We start from the raw sequence: 17,733 nt of genomic DNA, 5'->3' as shown, positions 1-17,733 counted from the left end.
ATATATATATATATATATATATATATATATATATATATATATACATACATTCCAGTGGACGTCATTCACTAAATAGCAAATAATATTTATGAAAATGTCAACTTGTAGTTCACAGTGCTCACTGTCATTCTACTGTAATAAATAATACATCGAATATTATTTTTCGATTATATTTTGTATTAACAATCTGAAACAATCTGAAATGTAACTAAAGCTGTCAGACAAATGTAGTAGAGTAAAAAGTAAAATGTTGGCCTAATTGTAGTACAATACTTATGCACATTTCACCCGTGTTTGAAGTATATATTTAAAAAAATAAAAATAAAAATGTACAAATATTTTTTTAAATGAATGAATGATGACACAACGTCTTTCCATCCCGATAGTTATTGTTTCTGTTGTCAAGTGTAAAAATAAAAGAAGAAAAAAAAGCCGTGCGATGGGCGGGACTTTCCGTTGACACAGTGATGACGCATATTTCGAGCGACTGCACCGCGCGCTGTTTGGAGGAGGATTCTTCAGTGAGTTTTTTTAGCGGTGCAAATATTGCTTTTTACGGTTAAATTCGTACATATTTCTCTACCGTTGAGCAATACGCGGTACCGGCATGTTTACCCCCCGCGCCAACCCGAGCTCCGGCCGCCGGCAGCAGGGCAGGACCACCGGGAGGAAGAGCGTCTCCGGTGCGGCCGCCAGTCTGCTGTTCTCCCCGCGCAGGACGCCTCTGTCCGCGAGGTGAGTGGAATCACTGAACGGACGTTTTAGCTGTGTTTTGTGTTTTGTGTTTTGTGTTTTGTGTGTGTGTGTGTGTGTGTGTGTGTGTGTGTGTGTGTGTGTGTGCGTGTGTATGTGTGTATATATATATATATATATATATATATATATATATATATATTATATAAAAAATTGTATTAGACTCACCTAGATACGTCTAATGGAGTCAAATACAATAATCCTGTTGTAAACCCTCCCTTTGTGTGTCAGTTTTTAGTATTTTTATTGAACTCAATGTCAATTTCGGAGGATGTAGTTTGTGGTGCTCTTGAGTTGCAATCATTTTCTTCCTCTTATTTTTTGTTCACCCCATTTATATTAATGAGGGTTAATATTAAACACCTATCTTAATATAGTGTATTACAGTTCAACAGCACCAAAGTAGTCACAGCTCAGTGATATTCGGCTGATGTTCCTGAGGATCTGTTGAACTCTCAATCTCTCTCCATCAGGTCAACACCCACCCGAGTGCAGAGCCATTCAGCTGCAGATTCAGTCAACTATGACGTGCAAACCTTTGGCTCGTCGCTGCCTGTCAAAGTGATGGAGGCACTGACGATGGCTGATGGTAAAGAAACATGAAGTTCATGTTCCTGTTGATGCCTCTTTTTCTGTTTGTCAAGGTTTGTTAAAAGCTCTGAAAGCCACTGAACAATTCTGTGTGTGGGTCGGTCCCTCTAGTTGATGACCACATCTCAGTGAAGGTGAATGAGAGCGGCTGGGCCTGGATGGTTTGTGGAGAGAGACTGATCCTCTGGAAGATCTGCCAGACCGCTGTGGCCAAGGTACAGTTGAAGATCTAGAAAATAAAAAGCTGCAAACACGCTCCAGACGTCCCCCTTGCTGCTTTAGTCTGCGTTATCTGGTTGTTCATTTAAAACATGTTGGTTTTGTACTGTTGGTTGGAACAGACAAGCAATTAGAAGACGTCACCATCGGCTCTGTGAAACTGTGATGCTCATTTTACGATATTTTCTCATTAATCAAAACATAGACGTTTAAGAGCGTTAAGCATATTTAGATGATTATCGGAATAGCATTGTGAATTGTAATTATTGTGGCCAGGTTAATTGCGATATGAAATTCTCATATTGTCCCGTGTTTAGTTGCAGTTCTTAGAGGAAACTCTCACAGATTATTCATTCAAGTCTTATAATCCAGCCACTGTCTGTGTGTTCTCCTGCAGCTGTCGGTGTGTAAGGAGCTGCAGCTGCCCAGCAGTGAGTACAACTACACAGCCGACCTCGTGGCCGTGTCGTCCGCCGCTCCTCTGGAGACGGCCCCCGTTCAGTCCATCTCCGTCCTCGCCGTGGCTGCGGAGGGAACGGCTCGCTTGTGGACCAGCCTAGCCCAGGAGGGCAACTACACAGAGACGGACGTGGACCTTGGAGATCTCTGCAACTTTGTTGTTGCCGTCAATGTAAGTAAATCTGATTTATTTTGATGTCTTTGCAGCTGAAACCTCTAACCTGACTCTTAATACAGCAGCTACTAGTGAATCCATATCACAAGCCTCTATATTTACAATTCATCACTGAAGATCTTGTTGTTTTTCTCTGTCTTTATTTCTGACTCTTCTCCCCTCTCTCAGGGCGGAAGCTTCGTCTTGTCCTCAATGAAGGGTCGGCTGTTGAGAGCGAGTGCCGATTCCTCGGGGAAGCTGCAGTACCGAGCGCTGCAGCAGGGTCAGGGAATGCTCTCCGGCATCGGACGCCGTGTCTCCAGCCTGTTCGGCATCCTCTCCCCGCCAGCCAACGACACAGTGAGTCCTGCTGACAGATTTCGCCGTAAAGTGGAGTTCAGTGGGTGGTGGTCAGTAGGGCTGCCCCGCTGAAATGTAGATAACCTGCTATAGAAGCTCCTCATTGAAGGACTCAAAACTCCTCCTTAAATCTAGCTTTGCAAATGTCACATATGTTAACGGGCAGTGCTCTGCAATGCTTACAGGCATATGTAACCAACATTTTAAACTGTAAAAACTATATATATTGGTAACAATTCATTAGTAACCAAATTAAAAGGATCTGTTCCAAAAAGGCTTACGTTGGGTTGTATCACCTTTTAGTAATACTGTAATGGTTGCTTGGAACTACTAAACATTTTACACTAAACTTCCATGTTTCTAATACGAATATTAGAAACAAATATTAAATAGCAACAAATATTTTGACGGATGATGGAATGAATGAATTTCTCTACCGATTTAGTCTGAACCGTCCAGTTCAACACCTCCAGTATGTGTGTGTGTGTGTGTGTGTGTGTGTGTGTATATATGTATGTGTGTATATATATATATATATGTGTATATATGTGTATATATATATATATATATATATATATATATTCCCTTAAAGACCTACAAACCGTTTCAGATGAAGCCTCAGCTATAGCTCCAGTTGAAATACTTCTCTGTTTGTCTGCTGCAGCTCCACAGTGTGCTGTGGGTGGGCGGAGCCAGCAGCCTCTACACGCTGACCAGCTCCAGACTGAGTAAATGGGAGGTGGACGACAGCTGGGAGCACCAGATCCTCAGCTGGGACGCCCAGCGAGCGCTGACCGAGAGCATCGCCGACGCCATCTGGGTCAGTACGAGGGGAGAAAAACAAAAAGAATCATTTGATATATATATATATATACACATACATATATACATATACATACATACATACATATACCGTTTATCGGTCTGATTCAGTGTCATACAGTGGTGGAGAAAGTATTCCGATCCTGTACTTCAGTAAAAGTACTAATGCCACACTCTGAAAATACTCTTTCACAAGTAAATGTTGTGCACATAAAGTATGTGAACATAATCAGGAAAATGTACTTAAAGTATTAAAAGTAGAAATACTTGAAGCAGAAACAAAGCCTTGTTAGTTTATATAGTATTACCAATGACACGTACACACTATTGTATATTATTACTTATGCATTGATGTTTAAGCTGTTGTTTTTCATAATGGCTGCAACTTTTCATTATGGATTAATCTGCTTATTATTTTCTCCCCGAATCGATTGGTTGTTTGGTTTGTGACGCCTTCAAATGTCTCGTTTTATCCGACCAAACCTCAAAATGTTTCAGTTCATTCGTCTTATCATTGAAGACGAGGAGATTCACGGGACATTTGAGAAGCTGAAACCATCAAATGTTTCAGGCATTTCTGCTGATAAATCAATTATCAAAACAGTGGTAGATTCATTTTTTTGATGACTGACTAATCTTTTCAGCTCAAATCTATTTTTTGTTTTTTTACGATGCACTCTTTCAAAGGTTCTTCAATCAGATTTTTAAAGTAACCGATAACTAAAGCTGTCAGATAAATGTAGTCGTATAAAAAATACTATATTTCCCTCTGAGATGTAGTCGAGTACAAGTATATATTCTTCAAAATTGTACTCAAGTACAGTACTTGAGTACATGTATAAAGCCCATCACACAGAGAAACAATGTTGGTGAACATATATTTTATATTTTAACAAGAGGTAAAACTGTAACTCAAAATGCAGTTAAAGCTCTTTTTTTATTCAATCAAATCCTCAGTTAAACTCTTGACTTCCATCATTTCTACTGCATGTTGGCAGCCACATTGATCCACGTCGATCAGATCATCTTTAGAACATTTCAATACTGCGAATGTCCGTCATGATTTCTTAACATTCGTCTCCCACCAGGGGTCAGAGAGCAACTACGAGGAGCTGAAGGAGGGAGCGAACGTAACGTACCTGGACATGAAGCACAGCCAGTGAGTGTGTGTGTGTGTGTGTGTGTTTATATACACGTGCACAACTTCCTGCTTGTTGTTCAGAATAAAAGGTCTTAAGTTGTCTTTGCTGTATTTAAACTTTGATGACATTTTCTCAATTTAAAAGTCTCCCTACTGAACAATGTCTTTCTGTTAATTATTATTTTTAATTCCCCCCCATCTGATTGTGATGTATAACCTCTTAAATCCAGGTCTGTGAATAGGAGGTAGAGGGAAATACAACTGTCTTGCGAGGAGACAAATGAAAGCATGAGACTTTAAATTCAGGTTTAAAATCACAGATAATCTGTGACTGAAGGAAGGATCCAGAAGTCCAGAAAGAAGTAGTGAGGAGTTAAAGGAGTAGAATTAACTTACTTATAGCTGCAAAGCATATAAAGTACACAGGGAACCTGATACCATCTTGCAGGATTTATGTAAGGTATTATTAGTTTAAAAATAATAAATCCAAAGACATACCAAGTAGATCTGAGGCCGAACTGAGCCGGAGTCTTTGTGTTTTCAGAGCCGGCCTGGTGGTTTTGGCTGCAGCCTGGCACCCCTCAGACACTCCCTGCCTGGCTTACTACTGCCTGGTCACCCTGCAGGACAACGGAGCCGCCATCTCCGACCAGTTCACCGTGGAAGTCACCAAGTACAACCCTCCATTCCAGGTCAGTCCTGATCCTTGGACAGTGCAGGTCACTCTATATCAAATATCTGTATCATGTCAGCATTTGAGTGTTCAGGGTTTTACAGGACTGTAACTCTCTAATTAATGACCCTTTTATGCTGCATTAACACTATGAGCGACAAAGCAACAGCCTGAAAGTCATTTTCAATGGAAGTCGTAGGCCTGAAGCTACAAACTGACGCCCGAAACAAAAATGAAACTAGCCCTCTTTTGCCCTCTGATGACGTGAAGTGTCGACCAATCACATGTCTTTGTTTCACCATTTCCGGTTTCCTTCTCTCCCCACAAGTCCTGTTCTGTTCCATCTCAACAATGGGGGGAATGTCTTCTTGCAGTCATACATTGTTTGGTATACGAGTGTTAATGGCACATTTAGTGCTCACTTTACGACATGCAGGCAGTCACTGGTTTGAATTTATGACGGGGTGGTATGAAGATCCTTGAGAGGACGATGATGCTGTTTCCCCAGGTTTTACGTTCGAAGAAGCACGCTTATTTCTTCCTCGATGTCTTGTTTTCCCAGAGTGAGGAGGCTCTGCAGGCCACTCGGCTGGCGTTGCCGCGCTCCCCCGGCTCCACCGCCTTCCTGTATACCGAGGAGCTGGTGTTTGCTTGCTCCACGGGAACCAGCAGGGGAGGACTACCCGATGAGAAAATCAGCTTCAACTCACCCGGTGAGTAAAGGACCGTTCGCTGCTCTCTGGCTCCACAGCACCAGAGCACAATCAGATTAGTGTAATAATGCCGTCGGGTGAGATATTATAAAATGGAGAGTGATGGAATTACAGTTTATACGACTTAAATGATGCTTAAGAAGTCAGTTATTTAAGATGTTACAAGTAATTACGCACAGGGAACATCGAGTAAACTGTAAAAACCAACAAGTGAGTAATGAATAAAGTGTAAGAAAACTGGAAATTGACCTCTTTTAATTGTAAATGACGATGTAATTATTTATTGGCCCATGATAGAAAAGACCAAACCCCACGATGAACACACAGAAGATGTCTCTGAATGTCTGACGACGATGTTTCTCTCTCCGTCCGTCTGTCCGTCCAGGTGATGGTGTTCGTGGAGGAGGCTGCTGCGTCAACCTGCCCGTGTTTTTCTCCCAGAACAGCGGCCTGGTGGCGGTGGTGGCCCGGGAGAGCGCCTCCATCCTGCCGGAGACGATGGAGGACTCGCTGTGCTCCTCGCTGACTGCAGCTCCGGAGGTGAAACTAACTAATTCATTTACACAATATCTGTAAGATATTCTAGTCAGGATTCAGTCTTTCTCCAGACGTTTGCATCCAACTATTCACACATTAATAATCCAGTTATGAGAAAAGAAAATCTACTGAACCATGTGACGATGCATTTGATGTTGACTGAATTTAAAATGCATTTCTGGTTTTGTTTTCTTATGTTTCAGGTTTCAGTCATGGAGACTCCAACCAGAGCAGAGCCTGTAGCTCAGGAGGACAAGACCAAACTCCTGAAGATGGCTTTCCTGCAGTTCTGCCGGTACGTCAATAAATAACTCAACTCATAACGTAAAGAAACGGGACAGGTTGGCTGCTGGTTTCACACAAAGAGATCCGTGTTTTTAGTGACAAATGTTACACAATTTGTGTTTAATCATTAAATTATTACCAAATCATTTCACTGATCAAGTAAAAACCTCAAACAAGCTTCACAAATAGAGTTCTCTCTCTCTGCATCATGTTGTATGGAGGCATTTGGCTGTTTTTCATCACGTTGGACTTCAAATGAACATTTAATTGAGATTGGTGTTCACTTATTATTGAACAAAATAAAAGATAAAATATTTTTGAAGGCTCATATCAATACTTGTTAGACTGAAGCAGCATTACTTCGGATTTAGAAAGGATTTAGTCCCTGTGATTCTTTAAATAAAAACTTTATTTATTTTCCTCTGTCAGTAACGATCTGGTGGGTGCTCAGACGGTCACAGACGAGCTCTTCCCCGCCGACGGTGACGGTGAGGAGGGAGCCGAGCTGGACGGCATGGTGACTCGCATCAACCTGGACCTGGTGGACGATTACCCGGCCTCCGACCCTCGCTGGGCCGAGTCTGTCCCCGACGGTGAGGAGGGAGAGAGGGAGAGAGGCCCTTAAAAAACCTGACAATTATATATAAAGGTGCCTGGTGTAGCACCTGTTTACATATGAAACATATAGTGCTTATATTTATAATTAACAAAGACTTCCAGACTCTTTATTTAATATGTTGGATTGTGATTTTTGTCAATAACAAATTAGTTTTTGTCATGAAGCGACACGTTAATGGGAGAGCGAGAGAACTAAAAATACCTTTCAGTGTTTCACTGTAATTCCATCAAATTGATTCAGTAAGTTTAAAGATATTTGTGTCATATGTTACATTAAGATTAAGATAATACTTGAATGCAGAGACTGCAGGAGATATTTTCTCAGTTTCTAGTCACAGGGTTCTCCATTAATACAACATACATTAATAACATGTTTGTCTTTTTAAATGTATATTCTTTTACTTACCTCAGGTCCCTCAGATATATATTCCTTGAATATCCTCAAACTTACTCGTCCATATTTCTTTTTCTTAACTACACAAAAGAAAATGAATCGCTGTAAATAATTTAAACATAATTCGAATAATTAGCTGTTTTTGCTTAATGAATTCTAATTCAGTCACAAAAAAGTAATTTTGTTAAAGTTGCTTGAACATCTAATTTAAACAGTTTGCACTTTTTCTGTGATTATATCTGTTTCTGTTCCTCCAGAGAGCGCCGGCATTCGTCTCACCTCCCTCATCATCCTCCACCAGCTAGAGGACAAGATGAAGGCCCACGGCTTCTTCATGGACTTCCTGCTCCAGGTAAACACACACACACACGGGCGTATCTCTTAAATATGAGAAATAATGGTGCACAGAGCTTTAGTAGTGGTCTGACAATGAATCCAGCCTGTGTTATCTAAAAGAAACTAATCATATTTTAGAGCTGTGCTCATTTCAGGATTCTGTTCTTTCATCAGGTGGGTCTGCTGGACCGTCTTGGCCACGTGACGGTGCGCTCGTCTTCCATGGCGACGCGCCTGCTGCTGTGCGAACACGCCGAGAAGCTTCAGGCAGCGATGTTGCTGAAGAACCACCACACCAAACACGGCGAGCTGGTGAACCGGGCCATCGGCATCGCGCTGCAGAGGAACAATGCCGCCGTACCACCCAGCCTCACTGCCGCCGACGTCTTCTTCAGAGAGGTTCGTGTCTGACGGTGTTCTGCTCTGATGATCCAGGTGGTGTGGGGAAGATGAATTCAATCTTTTGTTTTCCGGTGCACCTGCAGGTGTCTCAGATCTCCTCGGTGTTCGATTGTCTGCTGGATGAGGAGGAGCGGAGTCTGAAGGAGAACCCGGTCGACTCTGTGCAGTGGGCCGAAGTGGTTCTCACGGTCAACAACATCATTAAGGTAAACATATTCATGGTATCGTAAAGCATGATGTCTAACCAAAGAGGGAGGAAAACTAATATTAAAAAGTAAACAAAACTTAGTAATTTAGAGAAGTAAAATAGTTGATCGGTTTCATTTTTACAAGTGAAAAGTCATGAATGTTGTCACATTTTATTTGGAAATGTCAGGAAGATATTTGGTTAAAATCAGGCTTCAACCTCCGGTTCTGAAAAAGTGAAGCTGATGCTGACGTGCCTTGAAGCTGCATTCTCTCTAGTGACCACCAGGGGGCGACTCCTCTGGTTGTATAGAAGTCTATGAGAACATCACTCTACTTCTCTCTTGATTTATTACCTCAGTAAACATTGTAAACATGAGTTTATGGTCTCAATCTCTAGTTTCAAGTCTTCTTCAACACAGCATGATGTTCATTTAGTAAATTATGGTCCATTTAGAGTCAAACGGACCATAAAGCAGGGTATGCTTTAGGGCGGGGCTACACAGTGATTGACAGGTCTCTACCACAGCGTTGTCCGGTCTGGGAGTTGTCCGTGTTTTCGTCTTACAACTTTAACCCTTTCATAGAGTCTTTTGAGTTCATGAAAGTTAATTTTAACATTTTGGTCGCTTAAAAATGTCTTATTCAGCATCTGGTTGTACTTTGCTCCACCCTCTCGTGTCACTTCACTTCTGGTAGCAAAAAAACAAGTGGCAACGGCCAAAATACCGAACTCCAGTAGTCCACAAACCAATGGGTGACGTCACTATATATACAGCCTGTGGTCAAAATACTGCCAGTAGCAAGCAAAAAAAGCTATTACCAGGAATTAGTTTGTCAATTTTTAGTTGCTACTCTCAATGTTTCAAATGTTTTGCCAGTAAAGATCTCAGTAGGGAAAAGAAATGCTAATAATTGTACTGTGTGTGTGTGTGTAGGACATGCTGCAGGCTGCTGGCCAGTACAGGGAGACGAAGGCCTTCATGTACAGAACGTCTGAAAGCTCTGCTGCAGAGCCGGAGTACAGCCCATGGACAGGTATACCTTTAATTCTTCATTCTTCTACCAGCAGCGTCAGGTCGCTGCATGTTGCTGTTGTAACTGCCCCAAGATGCTCGTAGTTTGTTTAATTCATTTATTGACCAATAAGTCTATGTGGAAATTAAACTGAAAGTGCTTAAATAATGCATGACCTTATTGCTGTCAGTGTTTACAGTCTCTCATTTGAGACTCAGTTAAACTTCTGACTTGTTTCTATCAATGCTGTATGAAGAAGTCGTTCCCTGTGAAAGTGTTTTTTGTCGTAGGATAACGTATTAAACTCGCGTCTTCTCTCCTCACAGCGTCAGGCGCTGTTGGCGGCGTTCGCACCGTCATCTCCCGCCAGCATGACATCATCCTGCGCTCGGTTTACCCGCACGCCGACTCGGAGCTGCGCAGCGCCCTTTGCGAGCAGCTGGTGGCGCTGTTGGACATCTACCTTGGCGGCTACGTGGCCCAGCTGACCTCGCTGCAGCAGCAGAGGCCCCCAGGGGCCCAACAGGAGCGGTATAACAGCCTGGAGATGGAGTACAGCCACCGGCGCTCCGAGCTGCTGGCCCCGCTGTGTAAGTCCAATGATGGAATAAGATTTGAACCATTGACATCTCAAACTAGAGCCCTGCCTGTACTGATGGCAATATTTAAAAGTTTAAAGCGTCGTATGACACGCGCTGTACAACCACAATGTTACCGGTTCTGTTTCACTCTGTTGCAGGTCGTACCTTTTGGTTTCCTGTTTCTCTCTGACTCTCAGTAGTCGGATAAAGGCAAAAATTCCCAAAACGTGTTTTTAAAAAGCCTAATCATGATATATTGACCAATATTTGGTCCTATGAGAACCCATATATTTCATTATTAGAGTTTTAGCCGAAAGTATGTACTGAGCAGGACATTTAAAAATGAATGTTTCAAAAACACCAACAGCAAATATAACAGTTGACTTTAAACTTCACTTGAAATTAGATTAAAATATCAGTAGCCATAAATATCAACTCTATATATATATTTATATATATATATAAATTCATATATATATATATATATATATATATATATAAGAAACATATCAGCATGAAAGCACTTTAAATCTAAACTGTGATTAACTATACTGAACAATACAAAAAACATTAAGTGGTTTTGTTTCGCTTTTAAAACGGAAAACTGATTAATTTATCGTACATATGAATTCATTCTTCATCTACTAATATGTGTGTACTGTATTTTTCATGTTACTTTTCCGTCAAAGTATATCAGTCGAATAAACGTTTCATAATTTAATATTTAATATTATTATTGTCGTCCTGAGTGAACTCTGTGACAAACAGCAGCTGTAACTACATCAAGAGTTCTCAGTATTCTGCTGCTTAAGATCCTCGAGAGGTACAAGAACAATTGTATGTAATAAACATAAAGAACATAAAATTACATTTTATGTATAAAAAAATAGAAATTGAAGTTGTCGGAGTTCTACAATCTACTGTTATATTTACACTTAGACAAAGTCAGAAACTAATGAGCTCTTTGTCTATTTTGGCATTTAAAAACACAGTTAACAGTTACAGTTAAAAAGTGGATTAAAGAAACCGATAAGGCCAAAATCTAAAATAAAAAACAGTTAAACAAGGTTTGAATGTGTGTTGACATAGAGTCTTGTGTGTATCCGAAGCTGTCGCAGTGTATCGGGAGATTGTATTTGTGTTTTACTTTCAGAGTTGTCACTGTGCAGTTGTTATGTGTTGCAGTGGAGCTGGGTCAGTACCAGTGGGTGGCAGCGCTGGCTGAGAAGTACTGTGACTTCGACATCCTGGTTCAGATGTGTGAGCAGACCGACAACCAGAGCCGCCTGCAGCACTACATGACCAAGTTCGCAGACCAGGTAAAACCAGAAACGCTAAGGGACCTCTTTGAGAAATAATGGGTTTGCGTGTTAAAGGAGCTGTGGAGCAATGTTTTAATGCACGGGACCCCGGTTTGTTTGCACAGCACACTCTACTAACACACACTGTAGACGCACACGATGTACCAACAGTGTGGTGCTTTGAGGAAGACTTGAAACTAGAGATTGAGACCATAAACTCATGTTTACAATGTTTACTGAGGTAATAAATCAAGAGAGAAGTAGAGTCATTTTCTCATAGACTTCTATACAACCACAGGAGTCACCCCCTGGTGGTCAGTAGAGAGAATGCAGGTTTAAGACATGAAGCTTTGACTTCACTTTTCAGAACCGGAGATTGTACTGAAGTTTGCAGTAGACAAGCATCTCCTGTTCAATGCTTTGTTTAATTAGTTCTATCTTTGGAGGGTTGGTAAACCAGAAAGTGTTATCTAAACTAAACTAACTAAGTGTGATACTAAGTGTGTCTACATTTTGGATTTACATGTAACTGCAACACTTTTGTTTTTGTTTTGTTTTTACACACCGCTCAACCCACTTCCTTTGTCCCACGTGTCACTTCCTGCCGCAGAACTTTGCTGACTTCCTGTTCCGCTGGTACATGGAGAAGGGGAAGAGGGGGAAGCTGCTGTCACAGCCGGCCGCTCAGCACCAGCAGCTGGCCAGCTTCCTGCAGTCACACCAGCACCTGAGCTGGCTGCACCACATCCACGTCCACGACTACTGCAGTGTACGAGACACACACACACACACACACAGCTTGTTTCACGCTTCAGCACAAAACCAAAACCACATCCTCTCTCAGTTTAAAAGCTAAAAAAGCACACACACGTACTCTTTTATACTTCCTCTGTAACTGATGGCTTCTTCATGTATTTCCTCCCTTAACTATTGTTCTTCTTCTGTCCCATCTTTCTCACCCTTCCTTCCTAGATCTGTCTCTCTTTATCTTCATGTTTCCTCATTTTTTTTCCTTCCCTCTTTACTCCCTTTTCTTTTTGTTTCCTCCCTCCTGTCTTCATCTGTCCTCTTTTCTTCCTTCCTTCCAATCTTCCCCATCCTTCCTTTTACCCGCCCTTCCTTCCCTTCTTTCTTTTTCTTTCTTTTAATCCTTTATTTCTTTCTACATTCCTTCTTCTCTCACCTTTAACTTGTTTCCTCAGCTGTTTTTTCTTTGTTTCTTCTTTCCTTTCCTCTATTTTCTTTCCTTCCATCCTTCTTTCCAATCTTTCCTTTTACCTGTCTTTCATTACTTCCCTTCTTACCTTTGTATCTTCCTTCATTTATTCTCTCTCATTTACCTTTTTGTTTTTCCTTCTTTTAATCATTTTGTTTCTATATGCCTTCTTTCTCCTTTTTGTTTCTTCCTTCCTTCCTTCCTTCCTTCCTTCCTTCCTACACACACAAACTCAGTTTCCGTCCTCTTTCAGCAGCGTTAAACATGTTGATGCTCACGACACCCAAAGTATTCAACACACGCACACATTGCACAGCTTCCTTCCTGTTTGCAGTTCCCAAACCCACCCACACAGCAAGGCCACACACACATTCTCTGATTAACACACACACACACACACACACACACACACACAGAAAAAGAAAACCTTCCTGGTTTGAAACACAGCCCGGCTGTATGTTTTTCACTTCTTACTTTATTCACTTTTCAAGTGTTACAAAATGAAAACACTCTGAAAATCAAAAGTTCTTACTGACCAATGTCTTCAGCCTTTTTATGTTCAGAATACAAACGTAAAAAATATAACAAAGCATCTTCCAGTGTCATGTACAAAACCAAAACAAAGAACATCAATCACAACATTATAAAGTGTGTGTGTGTGTGTGTGTGTGTGTGTGTGTGTGTGTGTGTGTGTGTGTGTGTGTGTGTGTGTGTGTGGGTGTGTGGGTGTGTGTGTGGACCCCAAGAAGAGCATCTTCTGCCTAGTTGCATCTAACGGGGATCCAAATAATGAAGACTAAGGACTGTGTTGTGTCTCTGCAGGCCAACCGGACGCTCTACAGCCAGGCCAACATGGAGACGCGGTACTTCGTTAAGAAGAAGACGCTGCTGGCTCTCAGTAAGCTGACGGTGCTCGCATCCAACCTGCCGGAGGACGAACTCAACAAACAAGTCAACGGTAAAATGCACCATTCTTTTTGTAGTTTTTTTTTATTTCGCTGTTTGACAACAGAATCTGATATTTTTACAGTTTGATCCAGATGAAAACTGAAAAATGTGACTTTAAGCAGCTTCTCTACTGATGAAAAACCAGCAGAACGTCGCATAATAGACACGCAAGGGGTGACACCACTACAGTGTGGTCCTGTAACTACTGCCATTATATCGTTTAGCTTTCCAATGTCCTATTTAACAATGTAATTAAGTTGCATTTATTACTGACACATTATTTAATTTGTTACAGAATCAATAGTGCAATAACTGGTAATCTCAGCTAAACTAAACTACAGACAATTCAATGCTTTGGTGAACGGTTTATGCTGCTCATAAAAGGACACCAGAGGACTATTCCGTTGTTCGTAGCGTGCAGCCAACCGGTTTTCACGGTGGATTTGGAGAGAAGCTTCAAATATACTACTTGTGCCTGCCTTGCGCCTCGAGGGATTAACGGTGTCGTTTATCCGTCCGATCAGACATCGTGGAGCAGGAGCGCTTCCTGCTGCATCAGGAGACTCTGCCCCGACAGCTGCTGGAGGAGAAGCAGCAGAACCCCGACACCATGCCTCTGCTCAGCGCTCACAACCTCATACAGGTGAAAAACACACACAAGCACAAAGCGGTCCGTGGACTGAACCACACAACCAACATTCTCTTCACCTCAGCCATGTTGGGATGTGACGATACCATGAGGATTGGTGGCGTCAGAACACCCCCACATGAAAACAACTATGATCTATGCAGAGATGTAGTGGAGTAATGTCTTACCTGAGCAGAGAATGAAGTCGCTCTCACTCTGTGTGTTGCTTTGTTCACAAAGCCGTCGACCTGTTGAGAGCCGATGAGAGGCAAATGAAATGCTCCCAATCTGGTATCTGGCACCTTTTAAGAAGGGAAATGTTTGGAGTGATTTGGGTGGATTAAACTTCAAACTAGAACACATTCCTGTCATTATTTATGTTAACATGCACAGAAAAGCAGGTGGTGTTGTTCTCTGAAGCCCAGTTTATATGTAACCAACTGAAAAAACTGTGAAGTCAGCTGGTTGAAGTTTTATTCTCCAACCAAGTTGCTATAGACTCTTTTGTTTCCCCAATAATAGATGGCATCATGTTTTTTTTTTTAGATTGTGAACGCTTCATAAAGGAGCTGTATTTCCCATTCTGAACATTATAGAAGCAAACAACTAAAGATATGTTGGAGTAATGTCTACCCCTCAGGGAAAACACTGTTAGCGCCGTTAGCTGTGAGCCGCCGGCCATGTTGAGAGCCATTGAGAGGCAATCAGAATGCACCCAATCTCGTGTCTTCCACCTTAAAGTCACAATTACAGATCTTTTTAAGTAAAGTCGTTAAAGACCAAATAATCTGATTTTTGCAGTGGGTTTACTTTTAATTTCTTAACATGGAGAAGGAACCTATATTTCCTGTTTTACGTTGACATTTCTGAAACCAGATTACTGCCATAAGCGATCGTGTTCACACGCTGAACTTAACTCCACTCAGCCTCCGCTCACCTCAGCGTTTCCTCTCCTCAGCTGTACATCTGCGACGACAACAGGCGAGCGAACGAGTATGACTTCAAAAAGGCTCTGGATCTGCTGGAGTACATCGACGAGGTAACCTGCTGATTTATTGGTCTGTTGGAGGTTCGGCTAGTTGGGGTTTGACTGCCGTTGAAAGACAACTTCGCTGAGTTTTTTTCCGTGTTTGTGTTGCAGGAGGAAGCCGAGGACATCGACTCGATGAAGTGCGAGATCTTCGGGAAAGCACTGCGAAGAGACGAGTAAGATCCGTCAGTCGTGTTTTTGTCTAGTCGTTCAATTAGGAAACAGAATTTTTGATTTTGATGATTTTTTTGTTTTGAAAACTCAATTCAGAGCCCTTTGCAGATGAGAGTAAAAAATGAATATCAGAAGAGCAAAAGTTGGAGGAAAATGCATTGAAACACTGATTTATGAACATGTTCACAAACACTGTACGTCACTTTGATGCCGTGTCTCTCCCAGCTGGTCCTCGGCCGACGGGACCGACGACCCTCTGGAAGCCGCCAAAGACAGCATCTTTGTCAAGATCCTCCTCAAACTCATCCAGGAAGGTGAGACACGTACACGGAGTTGCGTTTAGAAAAAGTACCAAAGTACAGCCAGGAGGATTCAAGCCAAAATACAAAACGTGTCATCCCGACATTCGCTGATCAAAAACCCATTGACGTCCATTTGAGCTTGATTTTAGTAAAATATTAATAAAATAATGACACAGGCAAGTATCTGTTCGTATGATATATACACACACACACACACACACACACACACTCACACAGATAAAATATGCTTTGGCGACATTGTTTTTTTAACTTTCATGCCAATAAAGCCACATTGAATTGATATAATGGACATAATATGGATTGAGAAATCCGTATCCTTGTATTAAAGGGTATACTTATTTAATAAAAACATAACTCCATATTTCATGTCTCTTTATTTTCCAGGGGTTTCTCTGCAGACATACCTGCCCGACGTTAAAGAGCTGCTGGAGCTGGACGACCTGAGCGGTTTGAAATCAAAACCCTATTTTGAATTTGTCCTTCGAGCTAATTATGAACATTACCTAGAAGTCCAGATGTGACGACTGATCACCTCCCGGTAACGACCGCTTTTTGCACTTCGGCTTTCATTCGCGTTCTAATGATTTTCAAGATTTGTTTGAATTTTTCTCTTTTCTCAATAAATGTGTTATTTCTGTAGATAGACTGCTGTTTGTTTGTTTTTTAAACGGAAACATAGTTAAGAATAGTTTTTGCAGAAATTGCAGATAGAAAAGTTATTCTTCACACAAAGATTTTTCTCAGAAAAACAAAACTGTGTCGTTTACTGACATCGAGTGACGTTTCTGAAGCACTGTTTTAAAATGAAAAATAACAAAACAAAATAAATCTCAGAACATAGAATTTGCTACAAGTACAGTAAATAAATGTTTTTACTTCGCTACAAGTACGTGCTTCAGTGACTTTGCAGATTCCGATTAAAAATACAATGTATCCTCTGCAGGAATGTGGTTTATGTGTCCGTTTACTTTCTGCTCTCCGTTGGCTTCTTGCCCGTCCGATATCTAAACCTTCAGGACTGGAAAGTGACAGAAACCCGATCCTGTAGACTCCAGAAGCTGGCCTGCATTAGTCAGGACTTCCTCCTGTTTGGTGATGAGGGGCAGATGTTGGTTATAAATAGTTATTTTTGGACCGACCGACTGCCACCACTGACGGGGATCCTCTGTTATGATCCACTTTCACAGCTACACCGCGGCCGCAGACGGCGTCCAGGGTCCCGCTCGGCTAAAAATAGAAGTAGGTGAGATTACGGACATCAGCTCCACATTACTGTTCTGTTGTGCTCTTAACTGGAGAGCTAAACCTTCAACAGGTGGGAACACGTAATTCAGTCTTATCTAATCACACTCTAACACTGTATAGCACTGCAGAGGGTCTTATTCAACTCTCCTAATATAGGTCAAAATATTTAAGGAATCTGCTTTATTGGCCGTGTATGTGGACGCATACGAGGAATTTGACTCCGGTTTTTACATCGCTCTCAACTTACATACATAGAATATACAAATAAATATAAAAACAACAAGGTAGAACAGAGGTAAGCATTAACATTTAACTATGTACAATATCAAATGTAAATATATATCCAAAAGTATATATATGAGCGTCACTGTGTGGACGTAGTGGTTGGCTTCCAGCTGAGCAGCACGAACTCCATGAAATAAATCTAAAGAAACAAAATCCTTCTCAAGCCGAGATAAGAACCATATTTATTTATGTTTTTAAATCAAACCACGTTAATTTACTGAGTCGACATGGTGATAGGACAACGGCTACACTTCACTACATTTTTGTCGATTTTCAAGATATACATTAAAAATCAACCATAAAATACAATGAATACACACACGCATATAAATACACAGACAT

General features: G+C 41.3%; 1 protein-coding gene across 1 annotated transcript; it reads left to right on the top strand.

Annotated features, from left to right (window-relative positions):
* Window positions 1-265: 265 nt before the first annotated feature.
* nup133 (nucleoporin 133) lies at window positions 266-17,717 on the top strand. Its single transcript, XM_031879772.1, has 25 exons — window positions 266-735; window positions 1,227-1,342; window positions 1,456-1,559; window positions 1,961-2,194; window positions 2,366-2,536; window positions 3,201-3,356; window positions 4,447-4,517; window positions 5,044-5,191; window positions 5,735-5,885; window positions 6,271-6,425; window positions 6,626-6,717; window positions 7,137-7,300; window positions 7,977-8,071; window positions 8,230-8,454; window positions 8,541-8,663; window positions 9,582-9,681; window positions 9,987-10,250; window positions 11,427-11,560; window positions 12,153-12,311; window positions 13,581-13,716; window positions 14,231-14,349; window positions 15,293-15,373; window positions 15,476-15,540; window positions 15,764-15,852; window positions 16,246-17,717. The coding sequence occupies exons 1-25, from the start codon at window positions 608-610 to the stop codon at window positions 16,380-16,382; spliced, it is 3,417 nt and encodes a 1,138-aa protein (XP_031735632.1). The 5' UTR covers window positions 266-607; the 3' UTR covers window positions 16,383-17,717.
* Window positions 17,718-17,733: the final 16 nt, after the last annotated feature.

This window comes from Anarrhichthys ocellatus, unplaced genomic scaffold (assembly GCF_004355925.1).
Source record: "Anarrhichthys ocellatus isolate YVR2014 unplaced genomic scaffold, GSC_Weel_1.0 scaffold428, whole genome shotgun sequence".
NCBI classification, from domain to species: domain Eukaryota; kingdom Metazoa; phylum Chordata; class Actinopteri; order Perciformes; family Anarhichadidae; genus Anarrhichthys; species Anarrhichthys ocellatus.
This window is presented reverse-complemented; position numbering and strand designations above follow the sequence as displayed.

Coding starts and splice junctions, on each gene's coding strand:
- nup133 (XM_031879772.1), top strand. CDS start 608: ATGTTTACCCCCCGCGCCAACCCGAGCTCCGGCCGCCGGCAGCAGGGC. Junction 15,374..15,475: donor TGCTGGAGTACATCGACGAG/GTAACCTGCTGA, acceptor TTTGTGTTGCAG/GAGGAAGCCGAGGACATCGA. Junction 15,541..15,763: donor AAAGCACTGCGAAGAGACGA/GTAAGATCCGTC, acceptor TGTCTCTCCCAG/CTGGTCCTCGGCCGACGGGA.